The sequence below is a fragment of the Colossoma macropomum genome, unplaced genomic scaffold, assembly GCF_904425465.1.
Source record: "Colossoma macropomum unplaced genomic scaffold, Colossoma_macropomum, whole genome shotgun sequence".
In the NCBI taxonomy this organism is placed as follows: domain Eukaryota; kingdom Metazoa; phylum Chordata; class Actinopteri; order Characiformes; family Serrasalmidae; genus Colossoma; species Colossoma macropomum.
The window spans coordinates 1563389-1577581 of NW_023494805.1; the positions used below are offsets into that span (position 1 = coordinate 1563389).

Consider the following 14193-nt stretch of genomic DNA (forward strand, 5'->3'; position numbering starts at 1 on the left):
TTGAGAGATAAGCTAACTCAGAAGCAGCCTTCACCCAGGCTGCGCTGAGCTGAGGAGGCTGATGTTAGCGCTTAGCTCTGTGATTTTGGGTGATAATAATGTTTTTCTAGTTGAGTTTAAAAGGTCAGAAATGAGTGGAAACCGCTCACCTTTATTCAGTTACTTGTAGGATAAACACTGAAGGATTTATATTGACCTCAGTGTTTTCAAATGTGAATATACTGGAGTATATGAGTGACCACAGCACTCCACTTCCTCTACTTTCCTCAGTCCCTCTTTAATCATCAACATTTAGTCCCTAATTCCTTTTTTTGGGTTTAATTTCATTCTGCAGTCCTGATTCAGCTCCTGTTCTGTTTTACTGTTGATTCTCTCACTTTGGAGCTTTAGTGTTTTATTTTTTACCAAAAGAGAAGAATAGAGCCGTACGAGTTCCTGTTCTGATAGATTTTATCTAAGTTACACAGTAGTTAAGTAGTTTTGAGTTGATTCTTTTGTGTTTTTTTCTACGCTGGTTAAGGTAGGGTGTGGAGGGTCGCTGGTTAAGGTAGGGTGTGGAGGGTCGCTGGTTAAGGTAGGGTGTGGAGGGTCGCTGGTTAAGGTAGTGTGTGGGAGGAGGCTGGTTAAGTTAGGGTGTAGGACGTTGCTGGTTACGTTGGGGTGTGGGACGTCACTAGTTGCGTTTCGGTGTGGGCGTTGCTGGTTACGTTGGGGTGTGGGACGCTGCCGGTTAAGTTAGGGTGTGGGACGTCGCTGGTTACGTTAGGGTGTGGGACGTCGCTGGTTACGTTGGGGTGTGGGAAGTCGCTGGTTAAGTTAGGGTGTAGGACGTCGCTGGTTACGTTCGGGTGTGGGACATCGCTGGTTACGTTCGGGTGTGGGACGTCGCTGGTTACGTTCGGGTGTGGGACATCGCTGGTTACGTTCGGGTGTGGGACATGGCTGGTTAAGTTCATAAGTTAATAAGCCAACAGCTGAATTACACAGCTGACATTGAACAGTACCAGCAACATTCGGGTTCGGGTGTGGGACGTCACAGCTGATGTTGAACAGTACCAGAAGTCAGGGCATCATTCATTTCAGTGGGAGATTAAGTCCTTATTTTATTGCTTTTGCCAGGTTCAAGTTTTTCAAATGTTTGAGCCCTTATGACGGCATGGCAGTTATCGCCTTTTATGCATTTTCACTGGGTTACTTGTCAATCATCAACGATATCCCATTTCATCGTCCAGGACTATCACAACCCAGTTTTAGCTTTATTTGCAGTGTCAGCCCTATTTTCATTTAAAATCTCCTGTTACATCATGTACCCCATAATGCCATGTATCTTAACAAGTTTCTCAGGAAAAACAGGCCAAAACATGATAAATCCCATACCATACTTAACCATGAGGATGAGGTTATTCTCTGTAACAACCATTCTTTTTTAAAGCCAAATTCACCTCGAGTGTTTATTGCCAAAATGATTTTTTTTTTTTGTTTCATCTGACCAACCAAGTTCCAGTAATAACTAGCAAGCTCCTAGCTCTTTGGCGCACCTTCAGTATTCCATTGAAATGGAGGTAGCATCAAATTGTAGTTTTTACATCCCAGTAAAACAGGAAATCATGGATGACTGCTTAACCCCAACATTTACGCTGAAATGTAAATGAGATCAACCTTCAGTTACATTTTTAATAATAATTTCTAGAGGTGCCATTAATGTAGGTCTGATAGAGTATTTTGTATTAGGCTAAATCCACTTAAATTAAGGGTTAGATTTTTCTGATGTGACTATGACTTAAAGCTATTTAACCACAAAGACACATTTTAATGACCTCTCCAGATTTTTTTATTTGTTCCAATCCAGGTTATTAGCTCCAGACAGTTACCCAGAGACAGGGACGGGGGAGTAGCTAAGTAGTGCGGTACTATTTGTAGCTAGCTAAAAATATTTGTAGCTAGTAGCTGTAGCCACTACAGTTTTACGAAATGTAGCTAGTAGCTGTAGCGGCTACCAATCTTTGTGTAGCTACAGCGAAAATTTTCGCTACAATTTTGGCTGTAAATAAGTCTCAGTGTGTGCTGATGTCCTAGTATAGGATAAAAATATAAATTAAAACTCAGACTCACTTTGCTCTGCTTTAACCTTTAGCTCAGCTGTAGCCGCTTTTCTTGCACCTCAGGAAACTTTTCCGTGAGTTTCTTGTAAAAGGTCTCTCAATGTTCGACTTTTTACGAGGCTGAAGTTCCTCATTCACCAGCTTCTTGTTTGAATTATCTCGTTCCACCTTAAAAGGTGCCTGAGGCACCAGATGGAACTGCTGCGGCATTTAAGGTGGAATGGGAGAATTCGAATGAGAAGCAGGAGAATGAGAAGCGACTTCAGCCTCGCAAGTTGTTGCAGATTAAATGTATCAGGAAACGAGCTGAGTGATTATAACTGCAAATAAGTCCATTAATCTCCAAATTATTGATGTTCTCCTGAAATCTTCCTCTTTGCCTTTTCGTTATTTGCGTTGCTGTGTGTCCAGCAGTCTGCACGTCAGTCTTCAGCGTTAAAGGGTGAATTAGCAGTTCTACATTAACTCCAGCATTTAAGACCATTTATTGTGAAAACTGGGTTAGAACTGTGTGTTATAACAATTTTACAGCAAAGGAGGATTATTTTGTTGTTTTACCTAACAATCTAGTTCTGCAGTGGAGGCGCAGCAGCTCTGCAGCAGTGGAGAGATTATTCAGGCCTGATTCTCACTCCAAACAGAGCCAGGGTCACTGATGAGAATTTTGAGGCTAAAGTGTTGCTGAAGTTTAACGAAGGACTCTGAATCTCTGTCTGTATCTTTCAAAAATGTGTAAATTGGAGCAGTTTTATTTCAACAGTTGACAATGCTTTGCACAATTTGTTTAATTTGTATAATTATTTTTGTTGATTTTTGTTAGGAAAAGCCTGGAATGATTGATTTTGCCTTTACTTAGTCTAAATTCTTGTTGGATATCACGCCTTTGGTTGTGTAAGTCTGATTGTTTGTTACACTTAAAAGCTTTTCAATCGTATGTTTCTTTCTGGCACATGATTACATGCAGAAATCAAACACACTGGTGTCATCTGCAAACTCAATCAGTTTTACAGAGTCACTGTTAGAAATGCATTCATTGGTGTAGAGCAGGGGTCATCAACCCTAGTCCTGGAGATCTGTCTTCCTGCAGATTCTAGTTCCAGCTCCAGTCTACAACACCTGCTCCATCTAATCAACTTCTTCAAAAGTCCTTCATTGGATGGATCTGCTTCCTTATTGTGAGGTAAGACATGCTAGATGCAGGTTGGAGCTGAAGTCCGAAGGAAAGTTGATCTCCAGGGATATGGTTGGTGACCATTGGTGTGGAGCAGTGATTCCTAACCCTGGTGTTGGAGTACTCCTGGTCTGTACATCTTAGTGTTTTCTGTGCTCCCAACACATGATCCAACCTTCCAGCTCATTAAAAAGCCCTTCCTGAGTTGAAATGGGTGCGTTAGAGCAGGAAAACTCTAAAATGTGCAGGACAGGGGGTACTACAGGACCAGGGCTGATGACCTGTGGTATAGAGGCAATAGAGTAGGGGAGAGATCACACACATGTATGGAGTGCCAATGCTAAGGCAGACAGGTGTCCTAAATGTAGTCACTGGCTCTGGCATACTCTTTTATTTTTGGATATGAAGTTATGGAGGTTGAGAATGAATGCAGAGCTAAAATCTACAAACAACACACATGTAAATTCCAGATCTGAATCCAGGTGCTGCGTGATGTGATGTATAGCCAAATTAATGGCACCATCTCTGTACCTGTTAACTCTGTCCACAAACTGCAGAGGGTTGTGCCAGTCAAAGTTTTAAGGAACTGTAGTATGAGTGTCTTAAACACTTCATGACTACAGAGTTTAAGATAACTAGTCTGTAGTCATTCAGGCAAGAGATCATCTGCTTTTTTAGGTACAATGCTTAGGTAGCTTTTTTTTTAGCTCAAGGCTCAACGTTACAAAGTTATTGGTGACACAGTAAGAATGAAAGAATCTATTGCACATTTAAAAGCTACTACAGTTGCTGACACAGCTTAATGTTCCCAAACCATGTGACTAGTTTAACAGTGTGTTTTTTCCATAATTTTTGTTGGGCTTGGTATTGATTTTTCTTTTTTTCCTTTTTCTTCTCCAGAATGATCTTGTGCTGCAAATCTTCTGCTCCTCATGTCCACTTTCTTGTATAAATCTAACTGACTTTTGCAAGCATATCACGCAACACCAACAAAAGGAATTTGTCACCTTTGAAATTTGGAAAGATGAAATCTGAGGACATGGTGTCTGGAAACTCCAGCACTCCAAAAACATCCTCTGCTGCTATCCACACAAACGCATCTCCCAGAGAAACACAGAAGATTACAGGAAAAGAAAAAAATCACCACTGTTCAGACTGTGGGAAGAGTTTTACTAGACTGTGTAATCTCCAAAGGCACCAGCGCATTCACACAGGAGAGAAACCGTATCACTGCTCAGAATGCAGACAGAGTTTTAGAGACAGTGGTTCCCTCAAGACACACCAGCATGTTCACACAGGAGAGAAACCGTATCACTGCTCAGAGTGTGGAAAGAGTTTTAGTGTACAAAGTCATCTCCAAACACACCAGCGCATTCACACAGGAGAAAAACCATATTACTGCTCAGAGTGTGGGCAGAGTTTTAGTAGACAAAATCATCTCCAAATACACCAGCGCATTCACACCGGAGAGAGACCGTATCACTGTTCAGAGTGTGGACAGAGTTTTAGTAGACAGAGTCATCTCAGAAGACACCAGCGCATTCACACAGGAGAGAAACCGTATCACTGCTCAGAGTGTGGACAGCGTTTTAGTGTACAAAGTTATCTCCAAACACACCAGCGCATTCACACAGGAGAGAAACCGTATTACTGTTTTGAGTGTGGACAGAGTTTTAGAGAAAGTGGTGCCCTCAAGAGACACCAACGCATTCACACAGGCGAGAAACCGTATCACTGCTCAGAGTGTGGAAAGTATTTTAATCAGCTGATTCATCTCCAAATACACCAGCGCATTCACACAGGACAGAGACCGTATCACTGCTCAGAGTGTGGACAGAGTTTTACTAGACAAGGTCATCTCCAGTCACACCAGCGCATTCACACAGGACAGAAACCATATCACTGCTCAGACTGTGGGCAGAGTTTTAGTGAAAGTGGTGCCCTCAAGAAACACCAACGCATTCACACAAGACAGAAACCATATCACTGCTCAGAGTGTGGAAAGTATTTTAGTCAGCTGAGTAATCTCCGAAAACACCAGCGTATTCATACAAGGTAGAAACCGTATCACTGCATTGAAGAATATCATGCATTCAAATTTAAAGACACTTAAATGAAATACAAACTGCATGTCGCATCAAAAACAATAATGATTTTGATGATTTGGGGCTGCAACCTGGGCCCAGAAATTGGTGTTTCTGGTGTTCAGAGAGCATGATGGTGATTCAGGGCTAGATTGATGTTGTGACACCAAACAGACAGATCATGTACACTATATTGCCAAAAGTATTCACTCACCCATCCAAATCATTGAATTCAGGTGTTCCAATCACTTCCATGGCCACAGGTGTATAAAACCAAGCACCGAGGCCTGCAGACTGCTTCTACAAACATTAGTGAAAGAATGGGTCACTCTCAGGAGCTCAGTGAATTCCAGTGTGGTACCGTGATCGGATGCCACCTGTGCAACAAATACAGTCGTGAAATTTCATCCCTACTAAATATTCCACAGTCAACTGTCAGTGGTATAATAACAAAGTGGAAGCGATTGGGAACGACAGCAACTCAGCCACGAAGTGGTCGGCCACGTAAAATGAGTGGGGTCAGCGGATGCTGAGGCGCATATTGCGCAGAGGTCGCCAACTTTCTGCAGAGTCAATCACTACAGGCCTTCAAACGTCATGTGGCCTTCAGATTAGCTCAAGAACGGCGTAGAGAGCTTCATGGAATGGATTTCCATGGCCGAGCAGCTGCATCCAAGCCTTACATTACCAAGCGCAATGCAAAGCGTCGAATGCAGTGGTGTAAAGTGCCGCCACTGGACTCTAGAGCAGTGGAGACGTGTTCTCTGGAGCGACGCTTCTCCATCTGCCAATCCAATGGACGAGTCTGGGTTTGGCAGTTGCCAGGAGAACGTTACTTGTCTGACTTCATTGTGCCAAGTGTAAAGTTTGTTGGAAGGAGGATTATGGTGTGGGGTTGTTTTTCAGGAGTTGGGCTCGGCCCCTTAGTTCCAGTGAAAGGAACTCTTAATGCTTCATCAGACAAAGAGATTTTGGACAACTGATGAGCGAGTTTGGTGTAGAAGAACTTGACTGGCCTGCACAGTCAACCCGACAGAATACCTTTGGGATGAATTAGAGTGTAGACAGAGAGCCAGGCCTTCTCGTCCAACATCAGTGTCTGATCTCACACATGCGCTTCTGGAAGAATGGTCAAAAATTCCCATAAATGCACACCTAAACCTTGTGGAAAGCCTTCCCAGAAAAGTTGAAGCTGTTATAGCTGCAAAGGGTGGGCCAACATCATATTAAACCCTATGGATTAAGAATGGGATGTCACTCAAGTTCATATGCACGTGAAGGCAGATGACCAAATACTTTTGGCAATATAGTGTATCTCCCTCCTGTAGGCAGACTCATCATTGTTGCTTATAAGTCCAATCACAGTGGTGTCACCTGCACACTTAATTAGTTGTTTATGTTGAGCTTGACTACAGAGTCATGGGTGAACAAGCTATATAACCGGGAAACCGGTCACATCCTCAATGTATAGGATTTTGCACCAACATTTAAACCAAACTAATAATTAATAAAGTTAATTTTCTGTTTTGGGGGGTGGAACAGTAGGTTAGTTTTTGTGATTAGCTAGCTTAGCTGGTAATGGACATGGTGTCACACATTGTCACATAGCCAAGGATTCAAAGGAAATTTGTAATATTCTCTGTTTCGAATATCTTATTATTTTCGTCTGAGGGATTTCAGGGAAGGGAGAAGAGTGAGCAAAGCTTAAAAGTGACAACATGGAGATGGAAAGTCTAGTTAATGTTCTTTTAAGCGTGTATTCCTGAATAAGCCCAACCCCTCCACTCTGTTGATGCCTGGAGAGTCTGATGATCACAGTTGAAGAAGTGACAATGCTAGAGGCTGACCAACACATTGAAGAGTCATCATGTTCACTTAAACCAATGAACCAAAATATTATGACCAACTGCCTAATATCTTGTTGGTCTTAAATGTGCTTGTTTGATCTCAAAATAAATGTAAAATCATGCCTGAAACATTGGGATGGTTTTCAGTGTTGAAAGATATGCCATTTGCACGATTTGGACATGATATAAACTTTATCTCCAACTATCACAGGAGAAACCTCTGGTAGTGCTGAGATTGGAATGACGGAAATTTTGGATAAATATTCCCTTAATCAGTAATCAAATAGATTAGATATAATCAATAACCAAATAGGAAGTCTTGCCTAACAGAGAATGTTAATTCTCTCACAGAGGGTCGGCCTTAGACTGTCTGCACAGGAGATTATAGACACTGGAAAGCAGCTGGGTTCACAGAGAGGCCTGTGTGTACCTACCGACCCAGTGAAGAAAGGGGCAAGTTGACCTTGAAAGGTAGAGCAGGCTGGTAAAAACCTGCTGAAGCCAGTTTTGAGGAGTGAGCTCATCATGCGATGGCCAAACTGATGGACGAAGAGATGCACCTATTAGAGAATGAGCTAATATCAAAATTTGAGAAATAAGGCGGGGGGATATCAAACCACCCCAGATAAATGGTATCTAAACTGTAGTTTGGAACTCTGTATTTGAGCAGTTGGGTCTCTCTGAGCCGCCTGATGCTGAAATAAAGAAGCCTTTTTCCCTTTTCCACAAACTCAGCGTCTGAAGACTCTTTCCTTTTTTACATCTTTTGAGAACTTAGAACAGTTATTAGTAAAAGTGTTTCGCTGGTATTAAAAGATTTTATTCATAATATTATGGTGGAGGCCTGGGGGTGAAGGGGACAGCCCTTGGTCCCGACAGGAACATGACCCCATGACTTTTGTTTTTACCAGTCAACATTGCTGAATTGCTGCACATTTTGTTGATGTGTAAATCCTCACATTAAAGAAAACTTTTACAGGTCATTTAACACTTGGGTGACGATAGACCAGCATCTTTACAGGTGCAGCCAATGGCCCTGATTTCTTCTAAAGCTAAAGTGAATCCCTGGATGAGAAAGTGAGTAAATGCTTGTCGTAGTGGTGTTTTCCAAAGCTGGAGTATGTTCTTCTTTAAATTAAAGCTGTTCTTTAACTTACACCACCTGTCCAGTAAGGTCTTCTACAGCAAATCAAATCACGTTTGTCACATCACCTTTACACAGGTGTGAAAGCAAGTGAAAATCTTAGGTGCCCCCTTCTAGTACTTAAACACAACAAAGTATATGTAACAAATAAATATGTATATATATATATATATATATATATATATATATATATATATATATATATAGCAACCCCATTTCCAAAAAAGTTGCAATGATGTGCAAATCATTTAAACCCTATATTTCATTGAAAATAGTACAAAGACAACATGTTGAAACTGAGAAATTTTACTGTTTTTTGAAAAATATTTGCCCATTTTGAATTTAATGCCAACAACATGTTCCAAAAAAGTTGGGATGGGGCAACAAAAGGCTGGGAAAGTTGTGTAATGCTAATTAAAAACACTTGGTGGTAAATTGTCAACAGGTCAGTAACATGATTGTGTATAAAGAGCATCTCAGAGAGCGGAGTCTTTCAGAAGTAAAGATGTGGAGAGGTTCGCCACTCTGTGAAAGACTAAACAGGCAAATAATGCAACAATTCAAGAATAACATTTCTCAACATTATAACTTAAGTGTATGCTTAAGTGTTAACTTACTGACGTCACCAGCTCTGAATACGGCTCTGTGTTTTTAAACACACTCCTCCTGAAGGTTCTACTGTTTCCAGTGTTCATTACAGTCATCTAACCACATCAAATTAATAATAAACTTTTAATGTAAATTAACGGAAGAAGATTATTCTCTTATTTCTTTTAGTCCATTCATCAGGGAGTTTTGACATCAACTGGGATTTACAATCTCTGTGCAAAAGTATTAATTAAGAACAATAAAAAATGAAGATATGAGGTTTTGGTCAGACAGCAACTATTTGTGTGACAGTTCATTCATTTATATTATTCTCTTATTGGATTATTGGTAAATAGTCCAAGATAAAAAAGGTTGAGGGATGCTGGGGAGTAGAGTCTAACTGGAGGAGTTAGAGGGAAGGAAATGATGTCATTAGTATATATTTAAGACTCATTGTGCTTATATGTTCACTGCCGGACAACATTGCACTCATTAGGTTGGTTAGATTAGTCCTGAAACTGTGCTAATAAAGTTCGACTGTGGTGTTTCAGGACTTTCTGATGTTCTTCCTGAAGGCGGTGAGATACTGGGGGATGGTGAAAAGGGTCACAAGCTTGGCAACCATGCTTTCCATGCAGAAGGTCCATCCTGGAATCATCTCACATCTCAAGTCCAACCACACCAAACACTTCTGAACCAGCACCACGTTCAGCAGCACATTAACAATGAAGTCCATATCTAGGCTTGAATCAAATCCCCCAGAAACCACACTAGCAGCTATATTAGAGATTAACAGCTTTACACAGTGTGAGGTTTAGACACGCGGTTAGCTCTGCGCTAACTGACAGAGTCAGTGCTTCAAATAAAAAAAAACGCTGGTACTCCTTCGTATGTACATGATAGTGTTGAATTAACCAACACTGGAGTTGAATTAACACCTACAGTACTGAAATATTTTAGTCCAGACCACAATGACCACTGTAAGAGTTGATTCAACACTGGGGATTCTGCTGTGTATGATGCCTCCCTTCCACAGTTCCCTGAGATAAGCATCCCTTGAAATATAGCAAATTAAAAAAATAGCTTTTATATTTATGATAATATGCTAATAATTATTACTGATTGTAATTATAATTCAGTGCCATTAGGAGTGTGTCGCTGCCCTGCACTCCTTCATTCCTAAACTGCTTTGAGGACTTCGAAGCCTGCAAACCTGCACAACTTCACACAAAGGCGTTTACCTTAACTAGTGCGATCTACATTAAGGTAACAATAAACATTAATGATGCACAGACTGAAAGGACATTTAGAGACACACTGCCCTCATCAGCGCTAACGCTATGGAGCTGCTTTAGACCACACAGCAGAAAGCTGAGGTGCTCGTGTGCTTAATCAGTCGGCTCTGCTGTTTAAAATGGAGAAGAAGTCTGCAGTTGTGGACACGCCCCTCACTGGAGTGTGTGTGCATATGACATGTGGCTGAAGTCTGATATCAAGTGAGAGTGTCACAGCAACTTGTGAACCACAGAGTGCACAACAACAACTATGGTGCAGAAAACAACTCGCTGAACAGCACAAAGGAGGGAACAAAGAGAAAACTTCTCACAGAATCTCCACAGAACACTGGCAGCTTGTGAGAAGAAGCTCTACACAATAAAAACTCACGGTGCTCCAAAAAGGACAACATGGACGTGCAGGTGCTGCGTACCGGCGAGTACCGGCCACTTCAAGCACTGCATAGAGTATCAACTTCCTGTACCTGTTACTTATGCTTGCCTTGTAGCTCCAGTGCTAAAACAGAGTGAACTTTAGGAGCATATCTGAGCTGATTGATCACGTTTCTCACTGAAACACTAATGAACACACTGTATGATCAATAACGTTCTTACAGCGCTCTCACAATGTTACACATATACAGTATAAATCAGCTCACCTTTTAATCTGTCTCTGATTTAACATCGAGCTCCTAAATCAGTCATAACTCAGTCATAACTCAGTTCTAACTCAGTTCTAATTCAGTTCTAACACAGATCTAATTCAGTTCTAACACAGTTCTAACACAGATCTAACTCAGTTCTAACACAGTTCTAACACAGATCTAACTCAGTTCTAACAAAGTTCTAACTCAGTTCTAACACAGTTCTAATTCAGTTCTACACAGATCTAACTCAGTTCTAACACAGTTCTAACTCAGTTCTAATACAGTTCTAATTCAGTTCTAACTCAGTTCTAATACAGTTCTAACTCAGTCCTAATACAGCTCTAACTCAGTTCTAACTCAGTTCTAATACAGTTCTAACTCAGTTCTAACAAAGTTCTAACTCAGTTTTAACTCAGTTCTAACACAGTCCTAACTCAGTCCTAATACAGTTCTAACTCAGTTCTAATACAGTTCTAACTCAGTTTTAACTCAGTTCTAACACAGTCCTAACTCAGTCCTAATACAGTTCTAACTCAGTCCTAATACAGCTCTAACTCAGTTCTAACTCAGTTCTAATACAGTTCTAACTCAGTTCTAATACAGTTCTAACTCAGTTTTAACTCGTTCTAACACAGTCCTAACTCGGTTCTAACACAGTTCTAACTCAGTTCTAACTCAGTTCTAATTCAGTTCTAAATCAATTTTAACGGTTCTGAGTCAGTTAGTTAACTGTAGAAAAGCTGTAGAATTGTAAGGTGTGCAGGTTCTGTGAGTGGTACAGTGTACAGTGTATTAACCTGGAGGAAATAACTAAACTTAATCGTTGTGTCATCTGTCTCATAATCTACTGGGTTCTTCTGATATTCATAGTGTGGCGTCCACCATGGGCTATGTGCTGCCGTGGGGAGCTTGGGGGACGGTGTGGCCATGCAAAGTGGCTCTCGGCATGCGCCACATGCCCAGTAAAAAAGGACATTGTTGCTGTTGTTGTTGTACAACAAACAGGTATTTGGGCATTTGCTACCAGAACATGACAACCTAGCGGTGTTGACCACAGCCCTACAGTGCCATTTCAGGCAGGCACCCGCGGCATGGTCGGTCAGGCGGCTGCTTCCGGAGAGGCAGGGGCTAAAGGCAGAGTGGGCAAGCGTGCTGGCAGTGGAATTTAACATAGAAGAAGAGTTGGCTTCCTGAACACGCTGCTGCCAGAGGAGCTGAGCTGGCACATGCAGCTTGTTGCAGCCTTCAAGCAGTTGCCACCAAGATAGAGAGGGCAGGACTCATACTCGGCATAAAGACAATGTGGCAAGCAACACACTGCTACACAGCAGAGGAGCTTGTGGAGGAGATGACATGCCGAGTGCCCCCCGAGTGGGTCAATGCCACAAACCTGAGAGGGGGCTGCCCAGTAAGGGGGCGGGCAGTCCCTGGAGAGAATAACCCTCAGTGCTGATGCCACAGACAGAAACATCGTCTGCCGCCGCAGACTTTGGGTCAAGTGAAACATAGACAGGATACAGCTGACTGTCCTCACTGACTTCAGCTCATCAGTGTCGCTGCTAAATCCAGGTGTGCTTTCTCTGAGTCTGGCACACCTGCCAACTGGAAAGCGACAACCATCCAATTTAAGTCTGTTTCTGGCAGCTGAGTCAACGCGAGAGGGAGGAAGTGGCTCCTGATCATGGTGGGGGAACCTGAGCTGAGCACACGAGTTCTGGCTCGCATTTACACAGAATGCGTTAATACTCGGGTCCCCAGGAAGGAAACGATGGCTTAGAGAGGAGACGGGTGAGAATGTGTGCAGTGGTTAGCAGCAGAACCCAGGCAGAGGTGGGGCTTCCTGGCAGTGTGGATTCCGTTCCCCATGGGGGAGCCACTGGCCCTCGAGGAGATGAACACGCAGCATCAGAGCTGGTTGGAGGATCTCCAGGGGAGAGACTGCTGGCGGGTCGAGGGCACCATGACTTTTGGTGGGTGAAGCTGTTTAAAAGGACATTCGTTGTAGTTGTTGCTGTTGTTATAGTTGAGTTTGTGTGAATTGTGTCCAAGGAGGGAGGATTTGTTGTGTGTGCTTGTGTTAAGGACAGCAGAGAGAATTATTGGGACTTCACTTCCTCCTATACAGGACATTGCAACAAGGCGCTGTCTGACCAGAGCTCAGAACATAAACAGAGACCCCTCCCACCCCCACCATGGACTGTTCTCCCTGTTAGCCTCTGGAAAGAGGTTCTGAAGTCTTCGAAGCAGAACAGCCAGGTTCAAAAACAGCTTCTTCCCACATGCAGTAAGACTGCTGAACTCTAAATAAATGCTGCTTCAATTCTTTTTTTTGATTACTCCATACGTGGGAGCTACAGTGCAATACACCCTCTTGTATATATACTTATTTAAATTTATTTATCTGTTGACATAAATATGTTTATATATGCACCACACTCTGCACTACATTGCACTTTGCGCTATATTGTATTACTTATAATTCTCCTGATCTACTCTGAGCCTATGCAACGTAATTTCATTCTAATGTGCACTGTACGGTGTAAATTTGAATGACAATAAAGTCTGTCTAAGTCTAAGTCTAAGTCTAAGTTATTGTTTGCTATCAGGTGTGGTCCAGATGAGGATGGGTTCCCCTTTTGAGTCTTGGTTCCTCCCTGTGCCAGGGGCCTGACTTGGCCCGCGGGCCTTGTGTTTGACACATGGGCTCTAAACTATACTTATAATTTTAAATTATTTTAATTTTCTAATAATATTAGCCCGTTTCACCATGACATGCACTACACTCCCCAGCATGCACTGCAACACAATGTGCACACCGACCCCTCCCCCAGTTACACAAAAGGAAAGTTGCCAAGTGTCCAGTTCAAGCAAATAGGCCAGTGTAAAAGACTGTCCTCCTGGAGACTTTAGTCATCAGTGCTGTAGATACTGTAGCTCACTGTTTTATGTAAAACAAGTTGTTTAGTTTTAAAACTAATATTATACTGAATTGTTATGTTGAGTATTCAGTGCCTGTTTTGCTGTTACAGTTTTGACGTATGTTGGATAAACAGTGTCCAAAGTGTGAAACAGAATAAAACACAGCTGCTTTGTTGAGATTTTTAATATGGCCCTTCAGTGGTTGGGTTGGACACACTTGACACAGAGTGACAGATCTTATCATTTCAGATGAATAACTGAAATATTAATCTTAGTCAGTGGTTTATTATATTTATTCTGTGTAGTTGTGTGTAAAACATACAGCCCTGTCAAATTCCATCCCACATCAATCTGTACGTGTGTTCTCTGTGGCGGGTGTGTAAACTTATTCACACCGAGAACATTAACACAAAATTG

The 14193-nt window shown here is 42.0% G+C and overlaps 1 protein-coding gene across 1 annotated transcript; it reads left to right on the forward strand.

Annotated features, from left to right (window-relative positions):
- The first annotated feature begins 2923 nt into the window (after positions 1–2923).
- LOC118826343 (zinc finger protein 239-like) lies at positions 2924–5635 on the forward strand. The gene is made up of 2 exons (XM_036597291.1): positions 2924–3282; positions 4174–5635. The coding sequence occupies exon 2, from the start codon at positions 4298–4300 to the stop codon at positions 5330–5332; it is 1035 nt and encodes a 344-aa protein (XP_036453184.1). The 5' UTR covers positions 2924–3282; positions 4174–4297; the 3' UTR covers positions 5333–5635.
- Positions 5636–14193: the final 8558 nt, after the last annotated feature.